At 37.9% G+C, this 15390-nt stretch overlaps 1 protein-coding gene across 2 annotated transcripts in view; it reads left to right on the top strand.

The window, feature by feature from the left end:
* bloc1s5 (biogenesis of lysosomal organelles complex-1, subunit 5, muted) overlaps positions 1-4013 on the top strand; it is a 7052-nt gene extending 3039 nt beyond the window's left edge. For both annotated transcript variants that reach the window (XM_023409526.2, XM_023409525.2), the window contains exons 3-5: positions 629-761; positions 2601-2659; positions 3100-4013. In XM_023409526.2, the coding sequence (XP_023265294.1) occupies positions 629-761; positions 2601-2659; positions 3100-3273 (366 nt within the window). In that variant the 3' untranslated portion in view covers positions 3274-4013. The remainder of the gene's footprint in view (positions 1-628; positions 762-2600; positions 2660-3099) is intronic.
* Positions 4014-15390: the final 11377 nt, after the last annotated feature.

Here is a 15390-nt window from a genome sequence, read left to right as displayed (position 1 = left end):
AGTGTCCTTGAGCCAGACAATGACTCTCTATGATCTTCATGGCTGCTGTTCTGAACCAAACCCTGACATCCTGTGGAGGGAATAGAAAAAAGACTAAATAAAAGGCCCACTAATTTAGGTGCTTTCATGTCCTTGCCGGTATTAGAAAAACATCAACTGCAGACATAAATGAGTGATGTGATGAGTGTCCATGTAAGAAAAACACTAGTGGTGCAAACATATCTGCCCTGTTAGCATGATATTTTGGGTCACAGATAAACAAAAGATTTTGTTTTGTAGTGTTCATCATAATGTTTACAATGAGGCCAATTTTATTAACTGTAAGTTTCAGTATATTGTATTTATCTCTGCTATAAGCGATATCATAAAGTTATTGATTTTGATTTTCTCATTAAATGAGATAATATTTTTTTTTGTGCAAACTTGCAGATACAGCATTGTTTATTGTCCTTAAAAAAGACAATATCGGGAAATGATTTCAACACATTTGTTGTTTTTATTTGTTTTTTATTTTTTAATGGAAGCAACAAGTTAAGATCCAATACTATATCAATAAAGAAGCATGTTTTCAGTGCATTATATGTGGTATTTCTGTGGCAACACTAAGCTTTCCTCTTGTGCTGTGCAGGAGAGACGTGGACACAGGGAGAGCAGACTGCTGGAGAATCTCAATAAGATGGTGGTGGAAACAAATGGGCAAATGCTGCCCACAAATTTAGAGGGTGTAAACCAAGGTGTGATGTCTAACATCATTAAACGGTGTAAGTCTCCTGTCTCTGATTCACACTTGCAGCTTTAAGATTGTGCTAAAATTGTGTAACTTTAGTTTTAACCTGACAAATAAACACTTGTATTTGTTACTTTGTGTATAGATAGAAGTTGTATGTTGTTTTGTACATTGTTCACTACATTGACATGATAAAAAAAAAAGAATTGATGATTTTGGATTTGACTGCTATGTTTTTGTTAAACTTGCTTCATGGAAAGTACTAATGCATGGGTATATTTGACAGCAATGCAGGTGCGTTGCACTTTCACAGAAACATGATTTCACCCCCACCCCACCCACTTTTTTAATGAGGTACTAGTCTGGCATTGTCAGACCTATCTCTTCTATCCATTGCAGCTGAAATTGAATATATATGAAAATGTAATGGTCAAATCAGATGTATTGAATGACCATTGAGCCAATCACAGCAATTTGACCAACCCACAAGGCCAGGGAAGAGTAAGCAGTTGAAGCATTGTAAAGTATAGTTGTGTATGCAGACACGGGGCTTCTGTTGTCACTCACTGCTGTCAGAGTGCAGAGGTATGACACGCCTCCTCATTGTCTTGTTATGTGATGTGTCATGTTATTGAACACAACAAATGTTAAATCAATCCAGATGCAAGCCAGATAGCAAACAAACAATGCAAGATAATGGTAGCTTATATTGCTAGATAGAGAAGTTTCTTACATCACCTCATCCCTATTACTGCTGTGTTCTGCATTTTTAGGATAGGAAATCACATTAGGCATCACTGTTAATGAGGATGAAGGTAACATTGCACAGGTGAGCAGGCAAATTAAAATAGTTATATGGTTTGCCTTCATCAGAATCAGAAATACTTTATTGATTTAAGAAGGAAGATTGTATTTGTTAAAGTTGCTTCAGCATAGAGAAATTATAAGAAAAATAAGAATATGTAAAATATGTAACTCTACCCTATATAACTCGGTGTGAATGACATTTGAGTAATATACAACAGTTTCATCATTGCACAGAAAAATGTTGAGATGTTGCACAAAAATATTGTACTTTTAAGTCAGTATTGCACAGTTTAATTATTGTGCTGTTAAATCGGTTACCATTTTGTATTTTATAGGATGTTGATGAATAAGTAGGGTCCAAAGAGAAGAAAAGGGAGAGGGCGTGGGCGCTGGGGATGGTAAGGAAAGTATAGTGCAAAAATACTAGGCAATAAGAAATGACAAAGGTCAAATTGCCCTGACACTTGTTTTGAGTAATATTTTTGTAATGTCAAAGCTGCTGTATTCTTGTCGATTTCACCCAGTGACACTCATTTTTAGTAATGGGTTTAGTTGAGTTGGACAACGGACTGTAGCTCAGGTTTCATTTTGTGTCTTATAGATGAAATGAGAAAGACTTAAAAGTGTGTGTTTTTTTAACAGACACTAAAAAGTCTAAAGTCATTGCGTAATACTATGGTGTGTGAATACTGGTGGAGTGAAGGGTGTGCTGCGTGGCGTGGTGTACATTTTGAACTCTGTTGTTGAAGGCACCGGGTTGCAGTGCTCATGTCCAACCCTCGAGCCCCCATATTTTTCAAATCGCTTCCTCACCCCTGCAGTAATGCATTTAAACTTAAAATTGAGGAGATTGAATTCCACATTATGTTTGAAGTAATTGTACTATATTTTGACTTCCCATGATGACACAGGAAACCTACTATGGCAAATAATGGTCACTGTTTCTATCATATTTCTCTTATTTCGTATTGAATATTACTTCCCTCAAGCCTCAATATATTGATATATTGATTGAAAATTTGAATATGACTATTTATAGTTTTTGTTTGCTTTTTTCCCCCCACAGTGGAGGCTGCTAATCACATGGCTGTAAGGGTCCAGCAGAGGGAGCTAGAGGCACAGCAGGTAAAAACGACAACTTGCAGCATGGGTGCATACAATATTATAACCTCATAAAGCTGACTTGCATTGCAAATAACAGACATTTATTATATTAGCTTCAACATGTGCATATAAAAGTTATATCAGAATAAACCCCTTGAGATCCATCATCTTGATTTCAAGCGAATCCTGTGTACAGCACATTTAGACTGAATGCCTGTAGTGTGAATCTGTAGTGTGTGAATGCAAGGAGGTGTGAGAGCTAAAGCAGCACAAGAAGGAGAATAGAAACTTTGAGACATCACACATTCGTTTGTAACTGGTGTCTTGTTGAAAGTTAAATATAAATACACATGCCTTAATTTCTCATTTACTGTGATTATCCCCTAAAACCTCTGATCAAGCTGTGCAATTAAAAATGTTCTGCCACCTTCGTTGTGTTCTCATCTTTGTGTTCCTTCCAGAGCACCCAGCTACAGATGAACATGGAGCATCTGAAAGATGAATGGGCAGTCTTTGTGAAGAAGCAGCAGAGGTTAAAGGAGCAGGTGGATGAGGATCACGACAAGGCTGTAGGACGACTCAGCACCCATTATAGTGAAATGAAGATGGACCTAACCAAGTTTTCACCCTTCTAATCAGTTTATGTTTGTGAGGGTATGAGTCAACAAACACATTCTCATTTATTATATGAACACTTTATTATGGAAATGAAGATCTTTGCTTTGATTGATGTACTTGGTGGCTGAGAGAAAAAGTGGTTTGCTCCTGCACAAGAGTCAACATTTTCCAAATCATAAATATATCTGTGATTAACAATGTGGCAGTTTCACAGGCCATCAAACTCTCAATTTTTTGTCTATAGCCCATTGAACTGGCATGGCATGCAAAAGGTGACAGGGTCTGGAATATGTCATTTTTAAACAAGCAATCATTGAAGGCTCTGAAACATTTCCAGATTTTTAATGGATGCCTGCCAGAAGGATGCTGATAAATTTGCATCACCTTCATGTTGAAATGAACCCAGCACAGAGCAAGTGTAAAAACAAGCTCATTATAACAGGCTGCTGCTGAAACCAGCTTGAATGATCAGCAGCAGCTGTTTTTTTTATTTTAATGAGTCACAAATCCATTATTTTTATTGCTTTTTAAACAAAAAAGCATAAATCATATTCTTGCTTCAATTTCCTCTGGTCATGTATGCATGAATATATTTTTTAAATTTTAAGTTTTCTGTCATGCTTTGTGCTTGTAGTGCTTAAAATGAATGATAAAAACAAACTCCGGGAGTTCACTTATATGTTGCCTGTTGTGTTCATTTAATCAGGGATTAAAGTTATAATATGTAACTTTTCCACATTAAAATGTCAAAAATTGACTAGACCAATGTTATATATATTTTTAAATCTTCTTCGTTCTTATATTATCCTAGATGTTTCCAACAATTCTCAAACTTGGAGAAATACGTGAATTTAATCATTGTAATGCTTCGTCTGCCATATAGCGTCGTCAAAACTCAGTGCTTTTAATGGTTGTAATCGCCAGGTCTGTTTGATTTGGATAGGAGACCTCTGTGGATAATTCAGCTCCTGTTTAAAACCTCCTGAACACCTGATACTTAATCTTACAGTAATGGTGGTGAAGAAAACAACTCCCATGATCCCACGCTATTTCACGACGTAACCTACTGGTGTCTATTGTTATTATTTTGATTGAGAGACCCCTAGTGACAGAAGTTACATTCTGTACATTTAATGTTGCAGTATAAATACTCACTGTTTAGTTATTCAGCACAGTTATACACAGAGTAAATATGTTTTTATGCCTCCATGCTGGCGACAGCCAGAGCCAGACGCATATTGTTTTCAGGTTGTCAGTCAGTGACCATCAAAATCAAATCAGTTTGTGAATGTTTTTGCCAAATTTGAAGTAGTTCCATCAAAGTGTTACTGAGATATCTCAGTAACACTTAACATGTCTTGTGGACACGATATCTCAGTAAAGCTTTGGCACAGACCTGCCAGCAGGAGTTTAGAAGCATTATTTAGTTTTCATTAGAAAGAGAGAACTATTAAAGAACATTGTGAGTGTTGTAAGTAAAGAGTAATACATACAGGGTTCATATCAATTACACAGAATTTTGACATTGCTGTGTAATATCAGATTTAGAAAATGCATTTTTGGATAATTTCATGAACTACTTTGTAAGAAAACCCAAACACCTAATCTGCTCTATCTGTATTATTAAGGGATGTTAATTAACTTCTGTGGTTGTTAGGCCTGGTCTTTGCTGGTTTACATTTAAAAAAACAGAAAATCCCTGCCTAGTGAGAAGGCTGAGGCAGGGTGGGAAAGGTCAGAGAACAGGCTTAAAAGTAGCTATAACCAGAAATCTCAGCAATAAGGTGAAGTAATATTTGAGTCTGATAGTTTGATAATTTGATAATGATAAACAGCCTTATTAGCGCCCCATTTAGTGGTATAAAACAGGAAAAGTCAAACTGCAACATTAAGCTATTTTACATTTTTACAGCTAATCTGGTTAATGTGGACTGATATCCATCAAACATGAAGAGGGAACTGTCAGGCTGCTGGCATGGAAACTTTACCTCTACACAGATTAGAGTATGCAATCCTGTAGAACAACTCAGTGTGCACAAAAGGGTTTACACAGGAGCTGAAATCTCCTGTTATCATTCTCCTCGGTCTGCTGCCTTATGTCTCTGGATTCAAGTTGGCTTGTGTTTTGTCTCCTGTATCCAAGAGAGCAGTGCACTCTTCCTGTTTTGCAATTGGAGATACGATTCCCTGTGCCAACATAAATGGTAAAGGAAACAACAGCATCCAGCTGGAGCCCCATTAGGCAATTGCTCAGTACTCATGGGTCAGACCACACCTATCTTCAAACACGGCCTTCATTTTGATTTCATTTACACACCTTAAGTAAAGTTTCATGACTGTATATTGCACAGTTGTGATGCTATCATGGTGGCAAAATTTGTCCACAGACACAACACATGTCAGAATACTCAAAACCGCCTCTGTGGTAATTCCCACTACAGTAGGTGCCTGCAGGACTACATTTTGCCATGATGACACACACACAGACTGTTATTATAACATACAAAATATTCCATGTTTTTAACAGGCTACAAATCTTTCCAAATTTTAATTTCTGTAGGGTCTACATTGGCAGAATTGATTTACTATAGCTACTAGTTTTCCATCAGAACTGTATCATTTAAGATGTCTCAACTACATAATTTTCCTATGGCACAGTATATCGGATTACCAAGTAATAATATAAAGTGTAGGTCAATGTAGGTCACCTTTGCTACTTTGACATCCTTCAGAAATGGAACCCAAAGGTAAGACATAAAGTTGATGTAACCTAGAACTCACACTTTCATCTTCCCCATCAGTGATCCCTCTAGACTTAAGCACACAGCTTAGGAGGCACTGATTAAACTAAACTACATCTGCATGGTTACACATTTCTCATCTCATCAAAAAAAAAAAACCTGAATTGATTCTTTAGGATTTGGGAGTTTTTTTTTAAAGATTATAATAGATAGATTATGTAATCAATCTACTGTAGTGGATAGGTTAAAAAATTCTACCAACTTTTATAATTATACATTGTTCCTGGACAGAGTCAACTTAATAATAACACAAATATACATATTGTCAAAAGTTGTTTTATATGTAATAATGACACTTCAGGCCTCAGAATTTAACTTGAATGAACAGCATGATTTCAACAAATACTTGTCTTTATAAACTTAAATGTACCAGTAATTGCAGGATATTTTTCTAGATTGCATTAGAGTTCATTATGATTCCTTCATGTAACCAATAATATGATAGTATTAGGGTAAAAGGTACAATATACACTTCATATGATAGTTAAATGGGTCAGCTCATGCTAATGCCTCATATGTTCATTTACTCTTCACTGCTGTACTGTTTGAAAACTAGTAAAATACCAGTAGAGCTTGAATTTCCTTAAAGAAAGAAATGAATTAGGCATGACGTCACTAGCCTGCTAGGGTTTCTGTGAGGCTAACAGCAAACTTGGCTTTACCAGGCATTTTCTTTTAGGCATGATCACCTTTGAGAAAAAGCAGGTCTAACAGGGACACAATTTCAGTGTTTTGTGTTGGAACATTAGAAAGCTAGGAGGCGTTCATTCACCTGCGCTTTCCAGACAGTTTATATGAGAATTTCCATCCTCTGCATGCTCACTCTCGTTCTTTTGTGCAACATGATGGGCCCCTGTTACTCAATTATTGAGGGGTCCAAAATGAAAATGCCAATGAACAATAGCACTATGCTTCCAAGTTAATAACCTTGCTTGACAACACCCCAGGGATGTTGGGTTGGTGATGGGTGCTTGGTGGAAAGTAATGCATGTAGTAATATGAATTCTTTGGCAATACCAGACGTACACCCAGTGGGTTGCTTAGTAAGGGGGGGTATAAAACAAATTAAGAAGGTTGCAAAGCATCCTGGAATCTCAGACCCTGGCAGCTTTAGAAAATGGGCACTAGGTGGCATATAAAAGCAATTGGAATGAAAAGAGTTGGAAGTTTAACATCCCACCTTTCACTACAACTGCCAGCAACCCCATATTCGCCAGCTTTAATATGCTCCCTGGTGAAGGCTCACATTGTAACATGTCAGTCTCTTTCTATACAGTAAACAGAGTCAGTTTCTTAACCTAATTCAAAAAGATTGCCTTAGACCAGATTTTACTTCTTTGTTTGATAGACACACGCTATTGCCATCTTTTGTGCAATATGGCGTAATAATAAGCTGGACTATTCATCATGTTTTGCATCTGTTCAGTTTCATTTAAGCTTTACTAATACAACACCTCCATGTTCCTGCCAGGTCCAAGAAACACAGGTTGAAGTCCAGCAACAAAAAACACCTTCCTTAGTCGATCACAGGGCAAACAATAGCTGGACAGTACGCAGAAAAAGGTTTGTCATTGGCTAGTGGCCACCAGCAGCAAGAAAGCTTGTTGTCGTCTAGATTCCTGAACTTTCGAAGAATGTCTGGCATCACTACCAATCACATTCCTTATTAGATTTTCCCTGTTTTCTGGGCCAGGCAGGTATTTTCCTGATGTTACCTCCTGTTGTGGTTTCAGTGATCCTAAACCTGAATGCCTTAGGTTTAAATCCTTTTTGGCAAGTTTATATGGTTAACTTGTTTGCAAACAGAGCTGCCTATTAACAGATCCAACAGATATGGAGCAATGCTAGCTTTGTTTGCCTTTGTTTGCCAGTGACAGTGAACCAAACAAGTAAAGTTTCAAGCCAGAAAGCCAAACTATCCCTTTTACATAAATGTAGTGATGTTAGATCAAGCACAAGAGATTCTGTTTCAGTCAGTTTACATGATTGTGTTAATGAACTTCCTGTCTTCTTCAGTTGAAATGTTTGAAATGATGAAATAAAGGTAATGCTCAAATCTAATCCACTGGTCATGAGAAAACTATTTGCTGTGAGTTATTTTGATTAGTTATTTATAAGTCATTGTCTTGGGTATTGATTCAAGGAAATAAGTAATGGAACAGAGAGGAGAAATATAAGCATAGGCTTTGCTCTGTAAGCAAAATAAGGCCTTGGTGTCCTCGGTAAGTGACTGAAGTAACAGATATGTTGCAGTCCATGTTAGAAGAAACACACACACATTTTGCATGTTGACCATATGTTCCTAAACATAACTTTGTGAGAACTTAAGTAATTCAAACAGTGCTATTTTTATTTTCATCATTGTTATGAATACTATATAGCTGTAAACGTTTAAATGATTCAAAAAAGACACCCTTCTCAGTGAAAAGTTATAACTTGGTTTCCAGATTTGAACAAGGTGTCAGCTTAGCCAGGACAAGAATCTTCACGATAATGAATAATATAAAAATAATTACACACATTACAGATTGTATGATTTTGGGGGAAAATATGAACAAGTACATTGAAATTAAATAAAATTTTGAGTGTGTCTGCTGCTTGTGTGTATCCAGGATAATCAGCTGTCAGATGCTGGGTATTTGTGCAAGTGGATGTGAGGGAGCACTGTGTCTTAGCCAGACGTCATTCATCCTGGAGTGTGCAAACACACACACACACATACAAATATATATATATATTTGTGTGTGTGTGTGTGTGTGTGTTTATTTCGGTGCAATAATAATAAGTTTTGTCTGAGTTTAACAGCAGAAAATCCCAAGTTAGATTCTTTTCCACAACCATGACCATGGATTTTTTTCCATACACATAAATACCACAATTGCAAGGGCTTGGTCCAAGTACAGAGCCTTGTGAAATTCCGTGACTAACTTTTGGGGAGAAGATAGTAATGGGGGGAGAAACACAAAATGAGATAATAACCTGAAACAAATAAAAGAAAAAAGACATTTGAACGACAACCTGAAAAAGGGGAAAAGAGAAATCAAGAGAGAGAAAGTCCAGATAAAAGAACAGCAGATAAGGCAAAAGACAGCTACAAAAAAAGAGACAGATGAAGAGAAAGAGAGAAAAGAAACAAGAAGGGAGGAAGACAAAGATGAGATTGTAAAGAAAGATGCAGAGAAAGGAAGAGTGGTCGTTGGCCTGCAGATCATAGCAGGCAGTGAACAGCAGCTCATGGCTAGTCCTCCCAGGACCTACTGCTACTGTGCAGCCAAGTCAAACACATTATTCCAACAAACGCACTGCTTAATTGCTAACCAGGCCCTTTACTGCTGTTGGAGACACTCAGAGGTGCAGGCTGCACTGACACAAACAGAGAGGTTTAGTGAAACTCGACAAGACGACCACAGTACGTCAGGCTGGGTAACTGTGTCTCAGGGACAGCGATGAGCAGCACTGGGGCTTGACAGGGGACTGTTCTGGCTCCATTCCTGTTCACCCTGTATACGGCGGACTTTAAATACAACTCCTGTCCTGGAGTCCTGCCACATCCAGAAATACTCTGGATACTCAGGAACAGGCAGGAAGAGGAGTACAGAGATCTGACGATGGCCTTCAGTGAATGGAGCAACAAAAACTGCTTCCTTCTGAACACCTCCAAGACCAAGGAGATGGTCATGGACTTTCTGAGGCCCACCATTCAGCCAGTCAACAATCTTGACTCACTCAGGACTGTTGTGGAGAGAGGCATGCAATGTAAGATGGAGGCCATCTTGGACAATACCAACCACCCTCTCCACAACATTCTGGCAGGACAGAGAAGCAGCCACAGGTGCAGCAAACGTCTCATCCCACTGCGTTGCAGAACAGAGAGGTTCAGGAGATCCTTTGTTCCCCCTGCCATTAGACTACACAAAACCTCAGCCAAAGGATGTGGACTAGTCTCATTATTATTGTTTATTTATTATCAACTGTTATTATTATTATTATTATTATTATTATCAACAATGAGCTAATGGACACATGAATTTCCCCTATATAGACACATGTCAGAATCATAAACTCAGTTGAAGTACTCATGGACTGATGAAGCATGATTACAATAAGACCCACATTTACAATAAAACACCTAGGCCACTCTTTGTGCACCTATCTGCCAACAGTTCTCTGTTAAAGGGACTTTTACCAGGTTATGGTTTGACCAATATTGAGGAGAGTACAAATCATCCTCAAAAATGAGAGCCAGCAGGAGTGCCAGTAAGTGGGTGACAGTGTCTGTCTATTTTTTTTTTTAATTAAAGAAAGTAAAAACAAACTTTAACGTAATGAAGGCAAGTACAAGGGCGTTCTTAAAGTGCTTCAGGAAAAGTGAAGCCCCATTGGATATTAATGACATTTATGGCTTGCCTCACATGAAAAACTGTCTGCTAAAATATCACTTTAGAGCCCTACTTTCCTTACAGTTTCAAGCCTTCATGGCAGCCATTAGATTTGTATGTTGTCAATTATTTGGATGCATGACGCATGTAACAGAAGAATCAGCATGTAAGAGAAACCTTTTCTTGGACAAAAATAGTAGGTCATCCTCTATTGACCTTTGTTGGGAAATCCTCTTTTCTATTTCAGAGGATGGGCTCAGCTACGAACAGGAACCCAGGGAGATTGTAGCATTTTAATTTCTTGTTCAAGAACACTTCAGCAGAGTACATGCTCTCCTATGTGTGGGCTTCAAGGATTTCTCAGTTATTATTTATACCACAATATTAATTTGCATCACATATACAGTTTTATAATGCTGAGGGTAATAGATAGATATTCCTCTAAACCCTTTTGGTTTGTGAGGGACATAAAACATCTCAAACCTATATCCATACCTAATCTCTTACATCATGGTTAATAAGAAGATTACATATAATAAATATAACATGTCAAGGTTCCAAAGGCCCTAAAGGAGAATAACTAATTTGCAAACTCTACTTCATAATATTCAGCTGAGCTGAAAGCTTCACTACTGAGGCACCAATGGTTGTGGCAGGAGACTAAAGGGGCTGGCTTGCGATTTGGAAATAACAGGATATAAATGAGTCCGGGTCCTCTTTTTTCATTTTCTCTCACACTCTTGGTTCTCTACTTTCCTCTCTTTTATCTATAATATTCTCATTTCTCCCTCTCTCTGTCCTACCTCAACCCCCTCACACTCTGGACTGTATATCCTGATGGCTTTACCAGCAGGAAGTGGGGCTTTTACAGTGATGGCACTAGACCAAGAAGTGTCTGTGAAAGGCTGCCTCCAAGCCAAGTTGGGCCCTCTCACCACCTGCGATGTCTTACCACCACAGGCGAATTGTTTGAATGTTCAGAGTACAATACTCAACTACTTTAAGAAATACACAAGAAAGTAAATGGCAAGTGATAGCCAGAGTTTCATAATAGGACTGGTTACAATTTTATCATGATCAGTACAGGTGCCATTAGCCATATGTTAACAGGATCAGAAAGTCAATTAAGAAGTAATTTACCACCAAACATATTCACCTTCTGAATTTAGCGTGTTAGCGTGCCGATATTTCCTACTTAACACCAAATGTGCATAGCAGAGAATCATTGGAAAATCATTAAGTCATAAACCTCAAGAGAATTTAAAAGTTTAATCTCAATGATGGCCCTGGATGAAAAATTAGGGGATCACCAAAGGCTACAAGTCACTTTAAGGGGAACATAAATGTGTGTACCAAATTTCATGGTAATTCATTGAACTTCTGTTGTGAGATTTTCATTTAAAACTACAAAAGGACCAAAGGGGTGGACAAACTGACAGACCAACAATGCCTTTCATAGGGCTGTACTGTAACATCGGTTTGTAAAAAAAAGGCTTTCAACAAATTGTGTAGGTAGATCGCAGTTAGTTGTTTTGTGTTTTTCCCTATTCTATCATTAAATTGTATTAAGTTTACAAGCCAATCTCTAGTGTTTTAATGTTTTTTTCTGGGATTGTTCCAAACATGTGGGAGAGCTCTTTTCCCAGTACGGGTACCCGCAGTAGGCTGCCTGTAAATGACATTGGTTCCCCTCCATTGGTCAAATCCTGTGTCCAGGATGTGATACTCATGACCATGAGTCGAGTCTGTATCCCTAATGGAAACATGTCCGGCTTTGGATTGCATGATGTCCAGTTGTGGGAAGACAGTGCTGAAAGCATTACTACAGTTTCCAACATGGTAATTCCCATATGTTTACGTTACATAATTGGATTTGGTCAGAAGCCATAGCCTCTGAAATATTCCAGAAATTCTTCTTGAAGATTTTCTCAGTGTGTTCCTTGGCAGTGTTGAAAAGCATACTCCAATTTGAAATGATAAAGTTTGTGATAGGTAGTCCACAGCTGCAAAGAGGGGTGTTATTGTAGACCCTCTGCTGGGAGTGTGCTGCTCTTGGAGCAGTACAAGTGAGTGCAGCCCTGAAATAAGTTTTAAAACATACAATCACTGACTGAAGGTTCCGACACTTACAGGAGCACTAACTTGGGGATGAGATACAAAAGATCAATTTTCTGCACGGCAGCAAGCAGCTCACTCTTTGAATCTGTGAAGATATTCTGTCCCCTGTGTCTGTGTCTATCTGTATGCGCTCTGTAACTGCATATAACAATAATCACATTTCTCCCTACAGTTGTGTGTCTGTATCCTCTCTGTCTGAACAGAAAGGCAAATTCGTCTTGTAGTGTGAAAGGAGTCAATTTTTGTGGTTGTTGTTTGTTTGCGGGTTTATCCACTTTTAAAAACTCAACCAATGAGGTCTATCAGCAGAAGTTCAGGGAGCTTGACGTCTGTTCTAACAAGAGCCAGAGAGAGTTCTACAATTGACTTACAGACTTATACAACAAGCAGCTCTTTTACTGTCGTGAGAAAGGGCACATTAAGCTAGAGTGTCCAGTGAGGAAAGCTCAAGCAGCTTATTTTTGTACTGTTCCTTGACCCAGTTAAAGTGAGAATTGTTTAGTAGGAAAACGGCACATCATGACAAGTAAGATGAGTGGTAAACCAACCCAAAGACTTCTTGATACTGGTAGTGTGCATACACTAATAGACCCATCACTAGGGGGAGAACCCTAGGAAAGCCAGCAATACTCACAACTGTCCTGCTACTATGGCTGACATCACACCAACAGTATGTTTTGTCAAACTAGAAATAAAGATGAATGTGTGTGGGCAAGTTATTTAACGTTACCAGACATACAAATGTGACACCAGTACCTGCTTGCTAACCATCCAGTTGTGATTAGCAATCACAAACCCCAATGGGACAAAACAATATTGCAAATACAGTTGCTACTGCTGTCTGTCCCACTTGAAACCAGTCAAACAGATTGACATCGCAAATTTGTTTGAAACTATTGAAAGCTAAATGAAGCACTTGACCACATGGTGGCGAGATCTAATCTCTTTTTTACAGCAGCACTGGGATTTCTTATAGATTTAATTAACAAGACATGTTAGCTTGTGAGTTTAAGAAGTGCTGGTAAGAAGATTTTACTACAGGCTAGCTCTTCCTACCTGTCTCCAATCTTTATGCTAAGCTAAGCCAAGCTAATTACTGGCTGATTAGCTTTATATTTAGCACAGAGCCAAAAGAGAGCTATCAATCTTATCATGTAACTCTTTTAAAATTGTATTTTTTATGTCAAACTTTTACTTTAATGGCTTGGCCTACATACATGGAAACAAATTGCATTATTTCTTATGTAAATACCTGCTATGGGGCAGCCAAGAAATCAATTTTGGTTCCATCCTGCAATTTCGAACATCATTCAAGTATCTGCAGACTGCTGACCCTGTGGCTTTGTTAAGTTTGCACTCTGTAAGTGAGGCTACAGTCAAAAGGTAGAACATTTCATGAAGTTCTTCAAAACTGTACAGCCAGAGGTTAAAGAACGTCTCTTCTCAGCCTTAGGGTCAGTGTAGCATCATCTCCCTCTGTGAGTGAGTCTCTTACAAGTACATTGCTTCTCCTCTGAATGCCTGTGCTCCCTGTGGGCAAAACAATGTGTGTGTGCTTGTGCATGTGTGTGTGCGTGCATGTGTCTATAACAGTGGAATTTTAATGGCTGTCCAGGGAACAGCAGGGCATCACCTGACACAAGCTGCCTCAAAGGCATGACATGCACACTCATCACACTCATCTATACACAGAGCATTTCATAAAGACCTCAACCAGTAATTTTATATATAGATATAGATACACATCTATAAATCTATATATATAAAACTTCAAACACTGGTTCTGCATGTTAGGTTAGGTTAATTTTTTACCCACTTTTAGTATATAGACATTCAAGAGGGTTTGGTTTTATGAAAGACCTTTGACAGTCTGGAATAGTGTTATCCAGATGAAAGGAAAAGGAGGTATGATTAAAGAGAAAGCAGGTACTTGTGACTCTGGGAACACACACACAAACACACTCCGTTGTGGGAATAGACGCATAATTTATATTCACAGTTGCCATTACACAAGGCTACAGCCCCCAAAAGAGACACTATTTATCGAATGTAAAAAATTGGATTGATTGTATTGGCCTAAAAATGTTCTATAGCCTAGTTATGATGAAGTGGTAACTCTGACTCATATTTGACCATTAGTAAAGGCCAACTGTCAATCTGTTAAGTGAACCAGAAGTGATGTGAGACCTGACCTGTAGTGCCCATATTTTTACAGTTAAAGTAAAATGTTACCTTAGTGTTCTCTTAATCTAGAATCTATTTTCATGATATTTCATCGATTTCAAATTTAGGTATTATATAAGTGGCCAGTTTGTTCTAGGTAGATAGACTTATGTGTTTAGCATTTTTGTTACCCTACCAGAGGTGAACAAATTATCCCAGATGTCTCAAATTACATCCTGATGATGTTTTTTTCACACTGAGAAAGTAAGACTGATTGATTGATTGATTTTCCTTTAACTATTAAAGTGATATTTCACATATTTCTTATTTTACAAACATCATCTTAAATATAATGTGTTAACCTAGTGTAGTCTATGTGTCTTTGAATAGTTACATAGGTTTATCCATACTACAAATGGGGATGTAGGGATGTAGCATGGCTATGACTGAAAATTTTGAATATTGACAGCCCCAACTGGTACATTATCTATTATCAGTGGCAACAAACACAACTAATGCTTTGTTTTAACAGCAGAATGAAAAAAATGACATTCTAATGGTATCAGAATATATTCAAAGTTAGGTATTGTTAGGTAATGTTTTGAAATTCTGACTGGTTGGCACTAACAAAAATGCATTCCATGTGTTGACCCTGGAGTGGCTGTTTCTGAAA

The sequence above is a fragment of the Seriola lalandi genome, unplaced genomic scaffold (assembly GCF_002814215.2).
Source record: "Seriola lalandi dorsalis isolate HSWRI2012SDOR001 ecotype SW California unplaced genomic scaffold, Sedor1 jcf7180002054395, whole genome shotgun sequence".
In the NCBI taxonomy this organism is placed as follows: Eukaryota; Metazoa; Chordata; class Actinopteri; order Carangiformes; family Carangidae; genus Seriola; species Seriola lalandi.
This window is presented reverse-complemented; position numbering and strand designations above follow the sequence as displayed.